The sequence below is a fragment of the Ricinus communis genome, chromosome 4 (genome assembly GCF_019578655.1).
Source record: "Ricinus communis isolate WT05 ecotype wild-type chromosome 4, ASM1957865v1, whole genome shotgun sequence".
NCBI classification, from domain to species: Eukaryota; Viridiplantae; Streptophyta; class Magnoliopsida; order Malpighiales; family Euphorbiaceae; genus Ricinus; species Ricinus communis.
In genome coordinates, this window is record NC_063259.1 from 22,511,588 (window position 1) to 22,528,768 (window position 17,181).

General features: G+C 32.0%; 3 protein-coding genes across 5 annotated transcripts; 2 read left to right on the plus strand and 1 right to left on the minus strand.

Moving 5' to 3' along the window:
- Nucleotides 1-588: 588 nt before the first annotated feature.
- On the plus strand, nucleotides 589-3,487 carry LOC8275085 (auxin-responsive protein IAA32). Its single transcript, XM_015723648.3, has 4 exons — nucleotides 589-1,700; nucleotides 2,658-2,912; nucleotides 2,995-3,103; nucleotides 3,199-3,487. The coding sequence occupies exons 1-4, from the start codon at nucleotides 1,556-1,558 to the stop codon at nucleotides 3,245-3,247; spliced, it is 558 nt and encodes a 185-aa protein (XP_015579134.1). The 5' UTR covers nucleotides 589-1,555; the 3' UTR covers nucleotides 3,248-3,487.
- A 2,592-nt stretch (nucleotides 3,488-6,079) lies between these two features.
- On the minus strand, nucleotides 6,080-8,994 carry LOC8275084 (receptor protein kinase-like protein ZAR1). Its single transcript, XM_002526237.4, has 2 exons — nucleotides 7,221-8,994; nucleotides 6,080-7,072 (listed from the first exon to the last, which is right to left on the minus strand). Exons 1-2 carry the CDS (start codon nucleotides 8,695-8,697, stop codon nucleotides 6,402-6,404), a joined length of 2,148 nt encoding a protein of 715 aa, XP_002526283.1. The 5' UTR covers nucleotides 8,698-8,994; the 3' UTR covers nucleotides 6,080-6,401.
- Nucleotides 8,995-12,793: 3,799 nt separating this feature from the next.
- LOC8275083 (phosphopantothenoylcysteine decarboxylase) lies at nucleotides 12,794-15,715 on the plus strand. 3 transcript variants are annotated; one of them, XR_007215654.1, is made up of 4 exons: nucleotides 12,795-12,979; nucleotides 14,073-14,420; nucleotides 15,177-15,548; nucleotides 15,637-15,715. XR_007215654.1 is itself a non-coding variant. In XM_015723623.3 (3 exons), exons 2-3 carry the CDS (start codon nucleotides 14,076-14,078, stop codon nucleotides 15,468-15,470), a joined length of 639 nt encoding a protein of 212 aa, XP_015579109.1. In that variant the 5' UTR covers nucleotides 12,794-12,957; nucleotides 14,073-14,075; the 3' UTR covers nucleotides 15,471-15,715. The 3 variants fall into 3 exon arrangements, 2 of the variants coding, with proteins under 2 accessions (XP_015579109.1, XP_002526282.1); XM_015723623.3 differs by having other exon boundaries at nucleotides 12,794-12,957; nucleotides 15,177-15,715; XM_002526236.4 differs by having other exon boundaries at nucleotides 15,177-15,715.
- Nucleotides 15,716-17,181: the final 1,466 nt, after the last annotated feature.

The following is a 17,181-nucleotide window of genomic DNA, read 5'->3' on the forward strand; positions in this document are numbered from 1 at the left end:
AATCAAGAATTGAAATTATAAAAAATAATTTGAAAGAAAAGGATTCATATAAAATATGCCATGTAATAAACATTGCTATATATATATATATATATATATATATATAGATTATCTAAAAAACCCAAACATATTTTTTATTTTTACAGTTTGACCAAATCTTTTTTTCTTTGCCACTTCTGTCCCATTTTGGGAAATTGGTTGTGTTGTGCTTCTATGGCGCATTATGAAATCAGGTAATTAGTGTGTCTTTTACCTCACACTGCAATTTACCTCTCCTGATATTTATATGGACAAAAAATTCAAAGCCCTTTTTCTGCATGTGGAATGTCCATGTCAGCAAAGATATAAAGGTAAATTTATAAAAATTTCAATGTGGCTGCCATGTGAGCAAAAACACACGCCAATTTGTTACCTAATTTCAAAATGTAAAACCTAAGCGCAACCAGTTTTGCAAATTGGGGTAGAATTCTCAAAGTCCAAAATCCTTGTCCTAATTGCAAAAAAATAAACAAGATATGGGTTAAGTTGGCTAATATGATGGAGAACTGATGCAGGAACCTCTCTGCCCCATATAAAGAGAACAGTAACTTAATGCAATCCAATGACTCTCATCCGCTTACAAGAGAATCCTATGTTGGAAAGCAGGTTTCATCCATAGAGCACTGTCCTCTCAAGGCAAGGCAGAATGGGATCGAGGGGGTGTGGTCAGATCATTGTCCCCTCACCAGGAGTAATTCCACTGTCTTCTCTGAACACAGTTCTCACCAAGAAAGCTTAGACACAAAGAAGTAAGCTTTAGGATTGCTTTTTCCCTTGAAAGCATGACTTAAGTAAGCCCCAGGAGACACCCTCGTTAATCCACTTTACCTCTTAGGATTGGTTTCATTTTGGCACATAAGAGATTCTTAATTAGGAAGAGGCTGTCAGGGATTGAACTCTGGACCTTCTTTGGAACATCCTTTCAGGGTTTGTATTTGAACCTTCTGCACTACGAGATAGGTGTTTGATCACTGAATTACTAGCCTAATAGTGCTGCTGGGATTCACAAAATTGTCACAATATGGTAAAAATATTTGTAAATCATTTTCCAATAGAAAGTTTTATTAAACTTAAATGAGAGTTATTCTGCTTGTTGTTGGTGTTGGCTCCAAGCAGTTCTATCCTGATCAACTTTTGGATTTTCAACCTGAAAGCAGAGCCATTTGTAGCAATATTGGGTTACAGAATCTAAACCAACTTTTGTTATAATCACTTTGGCCATTCCTTGTTTTTCTGTTTTTTAGTAACTTGCTTGTGTACTTCCCATGTTGGTAGTATCAGAAGTAACAGAAGAAGATAAGCGCCACTCAATGATTGATAATGGGAGAAAGGTTACTTGTCTTCCATTTACTTTCCCTATTGGCCCCCATTTGTACTTTCAGTTCTGTTTTTCAGATTCAGATATAGCTACCGATCAAGCTCCATATATATAAATAGATTCCCCTACCTGGTGCAAACCAATACAACTCAACATCCGACACTCAATATTTTTAGTCCTTTTTTCTGCGATATCATAATGGATTCAAGTGCATCAAGCTTTTTTCTCAATCCTTCAGCTCTTCAGTCAGTTTACTATCCAGCAAAGGAGGATGAGGATATTATCGATCTCGGTCTTAGTCTCAGAACCTTTCAACCCGACGCTTATCATCCATCAGGACATTGTATGCATCTTGACCCTTTACTTCATTAGTTGTTCCTCTTTCATAATTTTTAGTCAGTAGCTAAAAAATTCTAACACAAATTTTGTCTTAGTAGTTTGCTGAATCATTTTTGAAAGAAAGATGAACATCAAACTATCTTATCAACACAAAGATGTCAAGAACTTTTTATTTCTCTACAAGAAATATTAATAGAATGTTTCAAGAAAATAAGATATTTATTAGACTAGAAAAGCTCGAACGTTTTTGTTAGGATTGTATGATTAATTATGCTTGCACTTTGTTTGATAAAATCAGATTACTGATGCTTGTGCGTTGCTTATAGTCGACGAAAGCTAATTAGAGTAAGTAAATGCTTGCAACCTTGCAAAGTTTTCTGGGCAGCCAAGAAAGAGCAAATGAGGATCAAATGTGTATATATACTAGTCACTTGCACTGTCAGCATAAAGTAATTGCTTCCTTGCACAGTTGAAGTAGTTCATTTTCTTTAATAAAAGACTCACTTAATTATAAAGATATGAAAGTGTAAGCTGATTTCAAAAAGAAATAGAACAAACTGATGGCAGAGTCATAAATTTAGGACCGATTGAAGGCAACAGAGAGCAAGTAGTGAAACAATAAGCTGATCTGGAACAATAAAACTGATACCATAGTCCTAAATTTAGAAGAAGCTGACAGAAGGATTGCAGGAGATCATTGGTAGAGATAGCTCTTGTTTGGACATTTTTACATCTCAATCTCCTGAAGCATCATTAGAAATTGATAAAACTACATCCTTCTCCTTCCATATACCTACTTCTAAAATTATCATATGTCATTAGAGGAGAAAGATTGTCTTGACCAACTAGGATGATATTGGTTAATTACAATATTCATTTGAAGGTTAAGAAGTGGAATACATTATCTACTCGGTTTGATAGAATTGTCAGGCTGGTTTAACTAGAATTTGTTTTGTATCAGACATAGGCCAAGAGGGGTATGATGAACTAATGGCCTGGCCTCATCAGGGAAATCATCCATCACTGAGACATTCAAATTCAGGATATCAAAGAAACACACAACAAGAATATGACGAGGATGCAGAAGGCGTGCAAAGCAAAGAAAGTTGGGCTTATGTAAAAGTAAATATGGATGGTGTTGTTGTTGGCAGGAAAATTTGCATACTAGATCATGGTGGTTACTCAAGCCTTGCAGTTCAACTTGAAGACATGTTTGGTAATTACCAAACTACACTGTGACGTGAGATTTTTCACCTGTTGAGTTAAGTACCATGATTTGAAGTATTCACTTGTTTCAGGAATACAAACTGCAACTGGGCTAAGGCTGTTCCAGCCAGGATCTGAATTCTGCTTGTTTTACCAGGACAGGGAGGACAATTGGAGAACTGTTGGTGATGTTCCCTGGAAGTAGGTTCTTTATTGCTGTTATCTAACAACACTTCGCGTTTTGGATTAGATCATAAATAGTAGTTTAAATAGTCAAATTTCTCGAATCTTGACAGGGAATTTATAGAATCCGTCAAGCGGCTAAGGATTGCACAAAGAAAGTGAAACTTTTCTTCTGCCATGTTCATCTCTGTCTCACGATCTAGAAGCGTTTCTTTGAATTGCCACGATTATGAGATGAAACCAACCTGTTTACCTTTGAGCTTAAGAAGAAAAAACAGGTAGAAATTAACCAATGCAGATTTTTATGTTTGAATCAATTTAGTAACACTTTGTTATAATAAGTGTATGTTCTTTAGTACTTCTCTGTCATAAATAATATAGGGAAAAGGCAGTTCCAGCAGTGATCTTGTGACTTGGGAAATGCTTAATTAATTAATTTTCAGGGACAAAAATGAAGAATAATATGTGACAATTTTTTCTTTCTTTGCCCTTTAAGGGAAACATTTATGCAATTTTATTATCTAATTTAATGTCTAATTGTAAAATAAAATGAGAGTGTCCAATCGTAAAATAAAGCGAGAGCGTCCAAGAGGGTCCAATGTCTAATCGTAAAATAAAACGAAAACATCTAAGAGGGTTCAATGTCTAATAATAAAATAAAATAGAGTATCTAAGAGGGTGTAAATAAAATTGTAAGAATCTGTTCTGATTAGAGTTTCAACTTTGAGTGTTAATAAAATTAAGAATTGGATTAGGAGCTAAAGTTAAATCTAAGCTGGAGTGAATTGACTAAAGACATTCCAACAAGAATCTCTGTTAAAGTCAATAAAAATAAAGAAAATCCAAGATACAGCTAACCGCTCTATACTTTGATTGGTGGAGTCCACTTCCACTCCCCTACATTTGCGCCACATGGTTCGCTACCCAGAAAAGGCAAATAAAAAAAAATTAAAAAAAAAAAAATCATTTCCCCTTGCATTCTGTTTAAGCACGAGACAGCATTTTAATTAATTATTTTTTTTTTTTGAGTGTCTTAAATTGTATTACCCTAAGCATGGATATTAGGGTTTAATAGGAAAAAGGAAAAGAAGGAAATAAAAGATGGGATTGATTTGTCCAATCAATAAAATGGAAGTGAGTGGGAGCAGTACTAAATAATTAACCAATGTGTAGCAGGCAAGGGACCAGATTCTTCATCAGTGTTCATCTCCTGAAAATTACAAATAAGTGGAAAAGTGGATATGGGATCCAATTTGTTTGTGTCTTGTTAATTGGACACACCCTTATTGGCTTCAGATCATTTTAACTTCGATTTAATTATTCTTCTGAAAATATTTTTTGCTTCTACAAATAAGGAAACATTTCTTATCTTAATATGGTCCAATAGATTATAAGACACGTATTTAATATTAATAGGTTCCAATAGATAATAAGATACGTATTAGTAGATTCTAGTCTTAGAAGTAGACGATAAATTACATGTTCCAATATAGACTCCACTCTCGAACATATACAATAAATCTCATATGTATATGTTTTGCGGTCCATCCACCACGGTGTAGGAAATAAAATTATAGTATTATATATTTGGCTTAAATATTTTTTTTAGCAAAGATATGAATATTGTATTAATAAGAATTGCTAAATATATTTTGATATAAAAAATAAAAATAAATATTAAATATTAAAAATACATATAGAAAAATTTATTTTTGATAATCATCAATTATGTTGATGGAGAAATAAATTGTAATTCTGCAAGAAAAACGCTCCACTCAGTGGCACTAAACCACATATCGATTTTATAGATGTCTTTTAACAAGTTAGATTGTTTGAAAGTCAGATTCGATTTTTTTTTTTTCTCTTCACCACTTATATAGAGCGAGAATTCAACGCTTCCATAACGGAAGGCTATAAAATTCCTATAAAATGATAACTTAAATCCATATAATAAGGGATTGCAAAATTTTTTTAAAAAATACTAATATTTATTTATAAAATTAATTAATAATAATAATAAAAAAAAGAGATCACCGCTTATCTAAAAGTGATCAACGGCGAGCTAAAAAATGAATTTAAAAAAAAATTAAAAAAAAATAAGAAAGAAAAAGAAGAGACGATTAGGAATTTTTAGAAAATTCAATTATTGTAAAACTTGATCGGTTTAGTACTACTTATAAAAATTAGTAAGATAGTATGTTATATTTTGAGTTTGACCTATTAAATATTTCCTAACACATAAATGCTTGACAGATTTATAGATAAAAATTGATATACATGCATTGGACTCATGACAAATAAGCTTAAGTTAGTGATGTAGCAAATACTTCATTATATATAACTTTTTCTCTCAAATCTTCTCTAATCCTTTCTACTGACCTCATCAATACTTTTTACCTAAAATTTTTTAATTTTGAAAACGAGAAGTCCAATGAACTAAAATGTACATTTTTCTTTGTATGTCGAAATTTGAAATCAAAATTAAAACTCCTAATTGGAAAAAGTTGAATCAATTTTGTGTCTTTGTAGCTGTTGATATTACAAGGAATACTTGTTCGTCCGGTTAGTACTGACTGATGCCATCTGCGGAAGGGTGTTGATGCAGTAAAATAATATTATTGATGAACTTAGTTGTTTCTCATTCTAATCTTCTTATTCTTAGTTTTGGAGTTGTTGTGTGATGGTTTTGGTAATTATAGCACCATGTTGCATTCCTCAGATTTGACCTGCACAAAGAGAAGACCTACATCAAATTAATTAAAAAATAATATTTAATTTTAATTATTAATTGTTATAAGAATAAATAAATTAATTATGTTATAACAAAACCAATTACTTTTCTCCTCACTTTAGATATTTTAATAAGTTAAAAGCTCAAAACATAAAGTGTTACCTATGTGGTAGCCTCTATTTCTCATGTGAGGAGTGTAATTTATTTATTTATTTATGCTTCCATCTGGAAATGATAATTGATTCTTAATACAAAAGCAAAGATGAAATAAACAAATGATTATCTTTCCATTGAACAGTACAAGGAAAAAGACAAAGGCCTGCTGTAAGAGCAAAAAGAAAAATGAGAACATCCTTACACATATACAGTCTAACAAGCCATCTCTTACAAAGGCAGTTGCAAGATTGCTCCTAAAGCAGACCCACCATCACCTAAAACTAGAGCTCATGCAATGACAATAAAGAAAAATCCTGACAAGAACAAAATACATGGATTCCACAAGTTTTACACTGCTTCAAGACTTTATGATACCCTTTTCACTGAAATTGGTTGTAGCCTCCAAGAATGACTGATCCATTAAATTTCTCAATCAGAGGGTATGACCAATCTGCTCAAAACATCAGATACATGCCTCATAGTAGGTCTCCTTTCAGAGCTATTATGAACACAAGCCATAGCTATCTTTAGAACTGCAATAATTTCCTCCTCCTTGTCCACATCCGGTGCTAAATATGGATCTAAAACATCTGCAAGTGGCTTTTGCTCTTCAATGCATAGTTGAATCCACTGAACAAGATCCATTTCTGACGTGCCAACATGGACCAGTGGCGATCTTCCTGTGATCATCTCTAGTAAGATCACCCCGTAAGAATAAACATCCCATTTCTGTGATGGTTTCACCACCTTAAGTGCTTCAGGGGCCTGGTAATAAGATCCCATACTTGTAGCTGAAACCATAGCAACTTCCGAGCTGGGTGCACTCTTTTGTTGTTTTTCATGAGGTTTCTCCACGGTAATTCGATTAGATTGCAGAGTTGGGGACCCCCCAGCAATGTTTGCCAGGCGCCCGAGTCCAAAATCAGAAATGTATGGTTCCATGTTATGTCCAAGAAGTATATTACTTGGTTTCAGATCTCCATGAACATACTTTTTAGGGCTAAATTCATGCAAATAAACCAAGCCTTTTGCAATTCCCTTTATGATTTTCAACCGCATAGTCCAGGATAATGGTGTGAATGAAACCATTCCAGGCTTCCCTAATGACACAAAAAAGAAGAGAAACATTCAAAATAACTTTAAACATTAGGCCAACAACCAACGCCCTATTCAAGAAATCAAATCACCGCCAATAATAGAAATGAGAGAAAATAACATTTGCTTTGGAAGGAGATTGCTTCAACTTACCATGAAGAGCAGTTGAAAGGCTTCCATTAGGAATGTAATCATAGATTAGCAACTTCTCATCAACAGACCAGTAATAGGCTCTGAGAGTTGCAATATTAGGATGCCTTAGCTTTCCAATTGCTTCTACTTCTGTCTGGAATTCCTTAAACCTTTGAGAACCCCCTTCACCCAATCTTCTCACAGCTAAAGTGAGGCCATCTTCCAGCACAACTTTGTATACAATACCAATTCCACTCTTTCCCAACACAAAAGCTGAAGCTTTAAGCAACTCGTCTAAATCAAACGTGACCTGCGTATCCAGCGGTACTAGATCATACTGCTCCACATGCTCAGACAAAGTCTCAGACTCATCCTTCCTAAAACACAAACATTCTTTCCTGCCCTTCCCTCTCTTGTCAAACACATAATCACTCTCATCCTTATCCTTACCACATGCACAAACCCTTGAATAACAATATGAAAATAACAATCCAACCAAACAAATTCCAATTACATCACTCACAATTATTGCAATAACAGCACTCTTACTTAGTCCCCTTTCTTTCACACTCTTTCCACCGTGATTATCCAAATCCTGAGGCGGATAATTACTTGGCAAGAAAGGAATTGATGAAGGTGCATTCGCATTGGGAGTTTCTGAAGAACAAGGGTTCTTCAATGGAGGACCACAGAGCCCGGGATTCCCAATAAACGCAGTCGGTCCCCTATTCATTAGTGCGCCAGTTTGTGGTATTGGACCGCTCAAATTGTTGTAAGTTAGATCAATATAAACCTTCTCAGGAAGATTACCAAGACTAGCTGGGATTGAACCAGAGAAGTGATTATGCGACAAATCTACAGTTCCTTGCAAACTAGAAAGGTTTCCCATATCACTAGGAATTGAACCATTGAATTTATTGAAGGAAAGATCAAGTTTTTCAAGAGAAACAAAACCAGAACCAAACCCATCTGGCAAAGAACCACTGAAATTATTTTGGCTAAGATCAAGAGCTCTAAGTCTCCTGCATTGAACAATTGATATGGGTATCGACCCATTAAAGGAATTCTGTGATAAATCCAAAGTCTGAAGGTACTTGAGCTTGCCAATGTCATTTGGCAAAGACCCAGATAAAGAATTCCCATAAAGAACCAAACTTTGTAACCCCTGAGCTTGAAAGAGCTGAGAAGGTAAGCTGCCAAAGAACATATTGTTCCTCAAATTCACATGCCTAAGGTCAGAGAGAGACCCAAGAGAAGAAGGAAGAAACCCAAAAAGTTTCTTTTTTGGAATACTAACAGAAACAACTTTAAGCTCCTTGCATGTAACCCCATTCCATGAACAAGGGGTTTCATCAGAAGAGTTCCAGTTGCTTAAAGACCCTTCTGGATCTTGATAAATAGATTGTTTAAATGACAAAAGTGCAAAACCTTCACTATTCAAAGAAATCACTCCATTAGAGTTAAAAAGAAGCAAAACTAGCACAGTCAAGAAAAACATTTCAAGAAAGAAGAAAAAGAAATGTGACCGTTGGAAACAAGTGTGAATAACAAACAAAAATATTCACAACAAGACCTTACCTTTCAGATTGAATACCAGAAAAACCATGGGGTAGTGAAGAAAGCTCAAAGCTTGAGAGAGAGAAAATAGAGAAAGAGAAAGAGAAAGACAGACTGAGACAGGGTGTTGAAGAAAGGTAAAGCTACTGCTAGGACCTTGGGAAGATAGATAATTGTTGGACAGTAAGGGTAGAGAGTGTGAAATGCAAAAGAGAAGAAAACGTGTAAAAGAGAACACTAATCTATAAAACTACAATACAAGAGACTGCTGTATTATCCAATAATAATAATAATCTCTCTTTAAATTTCTTGTATTCTCAATTTATTTGAATTCACACTCAAGTCCTTAGGATTTACATTTACCTAATCTTTTCTTTTACTCAGAAAAAAGATTGTTAATATTTGTTAAATGCTCATGTAATCCTTCTCAGCTTATTTTTTTGGCATATAATTTTGCTGATTAAATTGTACCCTTCTCAGGTTATCTTGTCTTTACTTTGTTGTGAACAAGAAAGTAAGGAAAAAAAAAAGATAGTTGAGCAGTGTTGGCAGATAATGTGCAAAAGATTTATAAAATATTTTACTAAGAAACCGTTATATAATTCAAACATTCTATAATTATTGTGATTCTAGGATGAGATGATAATTTCCTTAGAATTTTGGAGGCAAAACCATTAAACATTTCATATTATTTTTTATTCTTTTACCTCCAAAAAGCATTTCATTGTGTTGACAAGAGTGGAGTCCTTTACTTCAAGCAAGATTCTCATCAACCCTAACTCTCTCTTGGAGAAGCTAATGAAAATTGGAGAAAGGAAATGAGGAGAGTCAAAATATTGTTGAGAATGAGGGTTTCATTTTTATTTTTATTTTTTTTCTTATTTGGGTGGAAAAAGATAAGGAGGATGAACTGTGAATAATAATTTTTTTTTTTTTTTTTACATTTACCAAATATGTTTCTTCAATTTTCTTTTCAAAGGAAAGTAGGTTAAGAGATTTTCCCTATTAAACACTTATTAATCAAGTTTTATTAAACTAATAACTTATCTAAATATTATGCTGGTTTTTATTATTTTAAAATTAAGGACATGGAAAGGCATCACTCATTATTTATATAAAAATATTTAATAATTGAAATATTAATTGATTAATATATGCTTAATTATTTAATATTATTATTTATTTTTTGTTATATTTGGTGAATGGAAAAACAAAAGCAACTATTTCTTTTCCCTACCCTTTACATGTCAACACTTATACTTGGATTCGTTTTATTTCAAGACTTTAAATCAATGTCCAAAGTGAAAAATCCCTCAATTTTATGTTTAATTTTTCGTTTTCATAATCAATCATTTAGCTCAGAAAGGCATGTAAATAGATATATAATAATCTCATAGCAAAATCATTTAGCTTAGAAAGCTCTTATAATATTTTATTTCAGTCCTAAACTTTTTTCCCCTTAATTGGTACAATTGATAAAAAAAAAATATAATTATTAGGTAATAAATCTCTAACTTAATTTTATCACTTGTTTTTGTAAATGAGGTTTAATTTTTTATTTGAACCTCTCATATAGTTAAATTTTAATCTCTTAAATGAGGATCATAAAATAGGAAAATAATGACTTTAATTCTATTTAATAATAGCCCACCTAATTTTTTAAAAAGAGATTTAAATATTTATTCTCTATAATAACTTTCTTATCACTTTATGCATGGAGCGTTAATTTTTTTTTTTCTCTCTCTTTATAAGAAAAGCAATTAAAAGTGGGGGCAAAAGAAAAAAGAAATGAATGGCTAAGAAAGAGTAGGAATAGACAAGAGTCAATGAATTGGACAGTCATGATCATCCCCACATTGTCCATTGACCGTTAAGGGGGACAATGCCATCATTAATGTAACCTTCTTATCTTTATTCTTTTTTTTATTGACATACATTTCACTTGTACCTACATCTTTATTATTAAGAAAAAAAATATTAATACTTTTTCTTAGCAGTTAGGAATCTTGACTGTTAATCGATTTGACCATAAGAATACGGCCCTGATGTTTCCTAACTCCTGCCACTCTATCACTTCTCCTGAATGTCCACCACGCGTGATCATAGTTCTGCTTTTACTAGTTGTTAGGTGCGATCAGCATCAGTTAATCAAACCAATATCACTTTCAGAAATCTAATTATATATATTATTTTTTAATTTTATCAACTATAAATCTAAACTATTAATAACAGTTAATTATATTTACGGCATATTTAATCGAATTCTTAAATTTTTAATTATATTAAATTTTATAATTTTTAGTATTTTAATATATTTTATCTTTTCTTATTAGTCAATAGATCAACAATAATATAATTAATATATATTATTTTTAAAAAAATTAGACTTATTTTTAATTAAAAAAATTATCCATTGATTATATTTATATAAAGTAATACTAAAATAATTTATTAATTATATTTATTTAAATAAATATCAAATATATTGATAAATATAAGCAATATATTAAATTTAGGCTTAGCTAGACTGGTAAAGGTTCCTACTATTGGAGACAGAGATTTCGAATTCGAAACTTCTTTTCACTTTTTGTGAAATTAATTATTTATAGAGTAAAAACTAGGATAAGAGTGTGAAATATACAATAGCCCGTCCAAAATCTCTAATCTCTCTAACACTATAAATTATGGGTTATGGGTGAATGAAAAAGTGATACCCTTTGAATAGTAATATTAAAAAGTCATATAAAATATCAAAGGTCATATGATAAATCAAAAGTTATGGATTAATTATAATTAATCATGATATATCAAAAGTTATGGATTAATTATAATTAATCATGATATATCAAAAGTTTTAAGATAATATCAAAGGTCATTTTCCTAAGTTAGTCATTCTCTGTATATGTTATTCATATTTCTTTCATTCATTGTGTAAAAAATAGATCTTCCTATCTTCTCTTTTTTGCTTTCAAGTGTGATAAAGCTCAGATATACTTTAAGTTTGCTGATACAATTATTGTGATATTTATTAGCTGTGTTGATCAGTTGTATCCTGGGAAATAAATGTCATATCATCCTTAAATACCAACTATAAGAAGCAAATTAATTTTAAAGAGATTGTATGATACATAAGTTTTGGATTTCTGATGTCCTAATTTCTCTTTACTAGTGTCTTGATCTCGTTATGTTGGTGTGCAAAAATTTATGCTTTGGTGTCTCTCTTTGAATTCAGAAATTCTCAAATTACTGGCGTCCTATTTTTTACATCTGTGTTCGATTTTATTATTTTATTGTCCATATATTTGTATATTATTGTCCTTATAATCTTGCTAATTGTTATTTTCTTAATAATTTGTCTCTAATTAAACCACCAAATTTATATCACACTCGTTATATTTTATTTATTATTTATTTAATGAATATTTAAACCAATAATAATTAAATTTATTAATTATTTAATAAATACTTAAACTGACAATTACACTTATCAATAGAAAAATAATTTTTGTATGTAGTGAATACAAAAAAATCTAAAAGTTTATATATGATGGGGTTGTTTGGTCAAAAAAATTTATTAAATACTTCATATTCCTACGAGAGCCTTTTTAAAACTAAATTAAAAAATTTTAATTAATTTTTTATATGTATGAATACAAGAAAATATTATTATTAAATAATTTTTAATTTTTAAAATTTTTATTTGTTCTGAAAAATATAGTAAAAAAAATAAAGATGGTAATACAGAAAAATTTTAAAAAAGAAAAATAAATTTAAGAAAAAGTCTATTTAAATTTTGAAAAAAAATGAATAAAAAATCTTATAATTTGTTATTCATAACAATGTATAAAATATCATTAAAAGTATATAAAAAAGTCATTAAAAGTAATGTCCATAAAAATTAATGACTTTTTGAATACTAACATATTTTTAAAGACTTTATCAAAATTATAATTAAATATTCTTAATTTTTATACTTTTTTAAGTTTTTAAAATTCATACTAAATATCCATAATTTGTATAGAATTTTTCAAATTTAAATCTCTTTAACTGAATACAGCCCTAGTTAAGTACACGGCCACCTTTACCAATTTACAATGGCTTGACTGAAACTCGAGATTGTAACTCACTGAGCCTTTGAAAATACGAAAAAGAACGAGTTAGGGTTTTAGTGGGGACTTCTCTCCGTCTAAGTCTCTGCCAAGTAAGCTTCTTTGGACTTTCAGGTATCATTGATCTCTTGGTTTTGTTTGTGTTAGAACTGAATTGAATTGTCAATATCTGTTTGGTTGTTTCTTTTGACTATAATCGGTTTGATTAATTGCCTAAAAGGAAACCTGATATATGAACTGCAAATTTGAAATATATATTTTTTCTATTATGTTTTGTTGTTAAATTCACATTACAGGATTTTATGAATCTTGATTTATGATTTGTTTATTGTTAAATTCACTTTCTCATTAAGAGAATACCCTTCTAGTGGTTGATCAAGAAGCAGTCGTTATCTGGCGATGCATTTTGATAGTTTTGCTTGAAAGTTCAGGAATGATGAAGGTTGAGATCTGAGAATGCCGTGTAAAATCAATAATTTTTTTAAAAAGATGATTCCTATGTTTTATTTGTATTTTGATTTTTACAAGATGTACTTCCAAGTCTAATGAGCATGAGCTTTAGTACATTTAGCCAATGCGAATGTTTTGTTTTCTCTTCTTGAAATATTAACACAGTGCAAGATCTTTTTGTTGGCGGAAGAGTTAAAAGGAAACATTAGGCATATATTACCAAATGGTTAAATGTGTATGTATAAATTTTCTTTTTAATGGGAAAGGAATACAGAATACTTTTATTACCCTAAAGATGGTTACCACCCACAGACCATGCTCTGTTTAAAATTTTCGGTAATTCATCCTCCTGAACAAAATCATCCAAACTGAATAGGTTTTACATAAAGTTGGCGAGGTCTATTTACTTAGCTATCTGGTCGCTTACTGTGGTAGGATTTTCTCTGTCTACATGTCTAAGGTTGGAAATCGCATAGTTGGTATACATAGTTTTAAGAGTTTTTAAAATCTCAATGGATTCACATGACTGGTTTCTGTTATTTCTTTTTCCAATATCAATGGTGTTTTAAAGAGTTAATTAGTAGGTTGGAGGTTTATTGTTAGGCACAAGTAGCTTTTTTTCTGTCACTAACGACGGGTTTTTGCATGAATATTTTAGTCAATAATGTGAGAATCGTAGGTTAATAATGTAGGGTCAATTGTTTTCTTACATGTTTTATTTTATTTTATTTTTTGACTACTTTCATCATATGGTTAGATCATGGCATACTCGGAATCAGCGACAGCCGAAAGAGAGCCGATGCAGGTTAATGCTTCTCCAAGGAAACCTAGGATTCTACTTGCAGCTAGTGGAAGTGTAGCTGCAATTAAATTCGGTAATCTTTGCCATTGTTTTTCAGAATGGGCAGAAGTTAGAGCTGTTGCCACAAAGGCTTCTTTACATTTCATTGACAGAGCCTCCCTTCCTAAGGATGTTGTTCTTTACACTGATGAGGATGAATGGTCCAGTTGGAATAAAATAGGAGATAGTGTTCTTCATATTGAGCTGCGGCGCTGGGCTGATATCATGGTAATTGCCCCATTATCAGCAAACACACTTGGCAAGGTAAGAAGTTCTATGAAATAAAGAAGTTTGTGTCTTTCACTGGGCATTGTGCGAAATAACAGAGTCATTCCCCTGGCCTTGCGGTTGACCCCTTTGACTTAACTCAGCAGAATTCCTATTGTACCTGGTTATCTATGGTGGATAACAAAGATCTTTGAAATCATTGTTTCATGTAATTTTTCTTTATAGAGCATAATTGGCAATATCATATATATGAGCTTTTTGCCTTGTTTTGTTTAATCACTTATAGTGCCATCTTTTTTTTTTTTAGTGAACCAACTATAAATAATGACTGATATGATGATACTGGGACTTTAGTTTTTCAATTTATATAAATTTTGGTTAAACCAAGCCCTCTGATACTCAGGACGGTTGGGTTCCTCTTAATAATTGATTTAATCAACAGATTGGTATGTTTGCTGGATGAGTCATATGCCTCTTGACACTTCTAAAAAAATTAATAGATGAACTAACTAGAATGAGTTACAGTTGTTTGCTAAAGATTGAATCATGGCAACTTTATTAGGCTACTATAGGTTTTGGATCTTGAGAATGGGACAAGGCTTATGTTGGGTGGTTGTTTATTTTATATCTGTCTCTTTATACATGCATATATGTCAGTGCTTGAGAATGAGTTCCCTTGACTGCCATTAGTTTTCCCTGTTTGCTTCATATGTTTTTCTTTCTTGCTTGCTTTGGTTGTTTCTTTCTTTCTCTCACTCATTTTATGTCTATCTTTGAGACATACACATGCAGATTGCTGGGGGATTGTGTGACAATCTGCTAACCTGTGTAGTTCGAGCATGGGATTATAACAAGCCCCTTTTTGTTGCACCAGCCATGAATACTTTCATGTGGAACAATCCTTTCACAGAAAGGCATCTCATGTCGATTGATGAACTTGGAATTTCCCTAATTCCACCCGTCACAAAAAGGCTGGCTTGTGGGGATTATGGCAATGGCGCAATGGCTGAACCTTCTCTCATCTACTCAACCATAAGACTATTCTTGGAGTCAAGGCCTCAACCAGGGGACGGAAGAGTTGGCTAATTTGATGTGAACTCTGTATTGTGGCTACTCTTGGATATATCAGTGAATTAAATGTGGAGAAATCACAACTTAGGATAGGTAGTGATATTAGACCTGTGTTGTAATAATATTTTTTTTTTTTTTTTTTTCTTTTGAGGTAGAATTTCTCATTCATCTTGTAACGCAGGAATATGTGGAGGAGTTCATATGACTTGAATGCTGTAAATTGCACTGTCTATGGTAGGTAACTAAGTTAATTGGATATACTTCTAGATTCTCCTATTAGCTTGACACTCACAAGCTAAATAAGCTAATTATTCACAACTAACAGAGACAGCCTCGTACAGGACACAGGCTAGTGCTTGTACCACTAGATTTTAAGGTTTAGTCCACTTGGGTGCCAAAAGGTTCGTCCCGTTCAATACTGTCTCTATTGAGATAAAGTTATCAGCAATGTCCTGCAAAATATCTTAGCCTTCTTAGCACTAATAATTTGGTTTGGTCAATGACAGTTCAAGCAGGAATTATTAAGACTTGGCAAATCATAAAAGACAAAGATTACATAAGCACACACAGTCTACGAAAACCATAACTGAAGATAATTTCACCTATTAAATTTTTATTTAAACTTGGTGTATACAACACAACTAATAAGAGAGTGACATGTATGTTTGAAAATTTTTCATCTATCGGTTTGATGTATAAATACATCAAATCTAGATAATAATTTTTTCTCAATTAAGAAAATATGAATTATATTCTGAATTATAATAATTTGAGAATTTTTGCTAGCTATTAATGAAAAATACATAACTCAAACTGCGGGTGTAACTTACGACCTGTTTGGATGGGGTGTAAGGAAGGGAAAGGGTCAGGAACTGAAGTGGGGGTAGCTTCTTACTCTTATTCGGGAAAAAAAGTGTACAAGTAAAATGAAGAAGTAGAAGAAATGGTACTTCTTGATACACTTGAAATTTCTGATTTTTTTACACCCTATATCAGAATGGAAGAAAGGAAAAGTGAAGCTAATGTATCAAAAGAGTTTTCTTACCATTTTTATCCTTAAAAAAATTAAAGTCAAAGTTGTATTGAGGTTTATAGTCAAAATATCAAAAACAAGTAAATGATTAGGAATTTATTTTATATCTTTTTAAGTTATTCTTTTAACAGTTAAAAGGAGAAAGAGGTGGCAATCAATGTTTGTAACTTTTGCTGAACGTGATAACATAGGCTCTTTTTCACTGTAAAATATTCACAAACTATGGTTAGCTTGAGATGGAATTCAAACGCGTCACCGTAGCTAATATATTTTTAAATGTTAAGTAATTAATCTTTCTTTTCTTTTAACCTCTCTCCTAATTACAGGATATATATATATATATATATAACCTTCCCTGTCCCCCACGTCTTTGTCAAATAAGAGAAAGGATAGTATATACACTTTCCCATCCTCCTCCCTTTTGCGTCCTTATTTTCTCCTTAGCTTCCTCTAATTACCCAATCGCTCACCCTATCCAAACAAAGTGTTAATTTTGTTCATTCATTTTGTAGGGTTTTACTTGTTGCTTGGTTTCTAAATGCAGATCCATGCATCTCAGCTCAGCTTCGTGTTCAAACGTCTTCAACTAAAAGCATAAGAAAGAATTGCTGTCTCGCAACTGGCACATAGCAGAAAATCCAAATTCCAATAAACGACAATCTTTTCCTTAAACAAAAAATTTAAACGAATGTA

What these genes read in the sequence shown, in the direction of transcription:
- LOC8275083 (XM_015723623.3), top strand. Translation starts at nt 14,076, where the DNA reads ATGGCATACTCGGAATCAGCGACAGCCGAAAGAGAGCCGATGCAGGTT. An exon ending in CAGCAAACACACTTGGCAAG is followed by an intron (nt 14,421 to 15,176) that starts GTAAGAAGTTCT and finishes ATACACATGCAG; the next exon opens with ATTGCTGGGGGATTGTGTGA.
- LOC8275085 (XM_015723648.3), top strand. Translation starts at nt 1,556, where the DNA reads ATGGATTCAAGTGCATCAAGCTTTTTTCTCAATCCTTCAGCTCTTCAG. An exon ending in TTATCATCCATCAGGACATT is followed by an intron (nt 1,701 to 2,657) that starts GTATGCATCTTG and finishes GTTTTGTATCAG; the next exon opens with ACATAGGCCAAGAGGGGTAT. An exon ending in GTTGGTGATGTTCCCTGGAA is followed by an intron (nt 3,104 to 3,198) that starts GTAGGTTCTTTA and finishes GAATCTTGACAG; the next exon opens with GGAATTTATAGAATCCGTCA.
- LOC8275084 (XM_002526237.4), bottom strand. Translation starts at nt 8,697, where the DNA reads ATGTTTTTCTTGACTGTGCTAGTTTTGCTTCTTTTTAACTCTAATGGA. An exon ending in CCTTTCAACTGCTCTTCATG is followed by an intron (nt 7,073 to 7,220) that starts GTAAGTTGAAGC and finishes TTGTGTCATTAG; the next exon opens with GGAAGCCTGGAATGGTTTCA.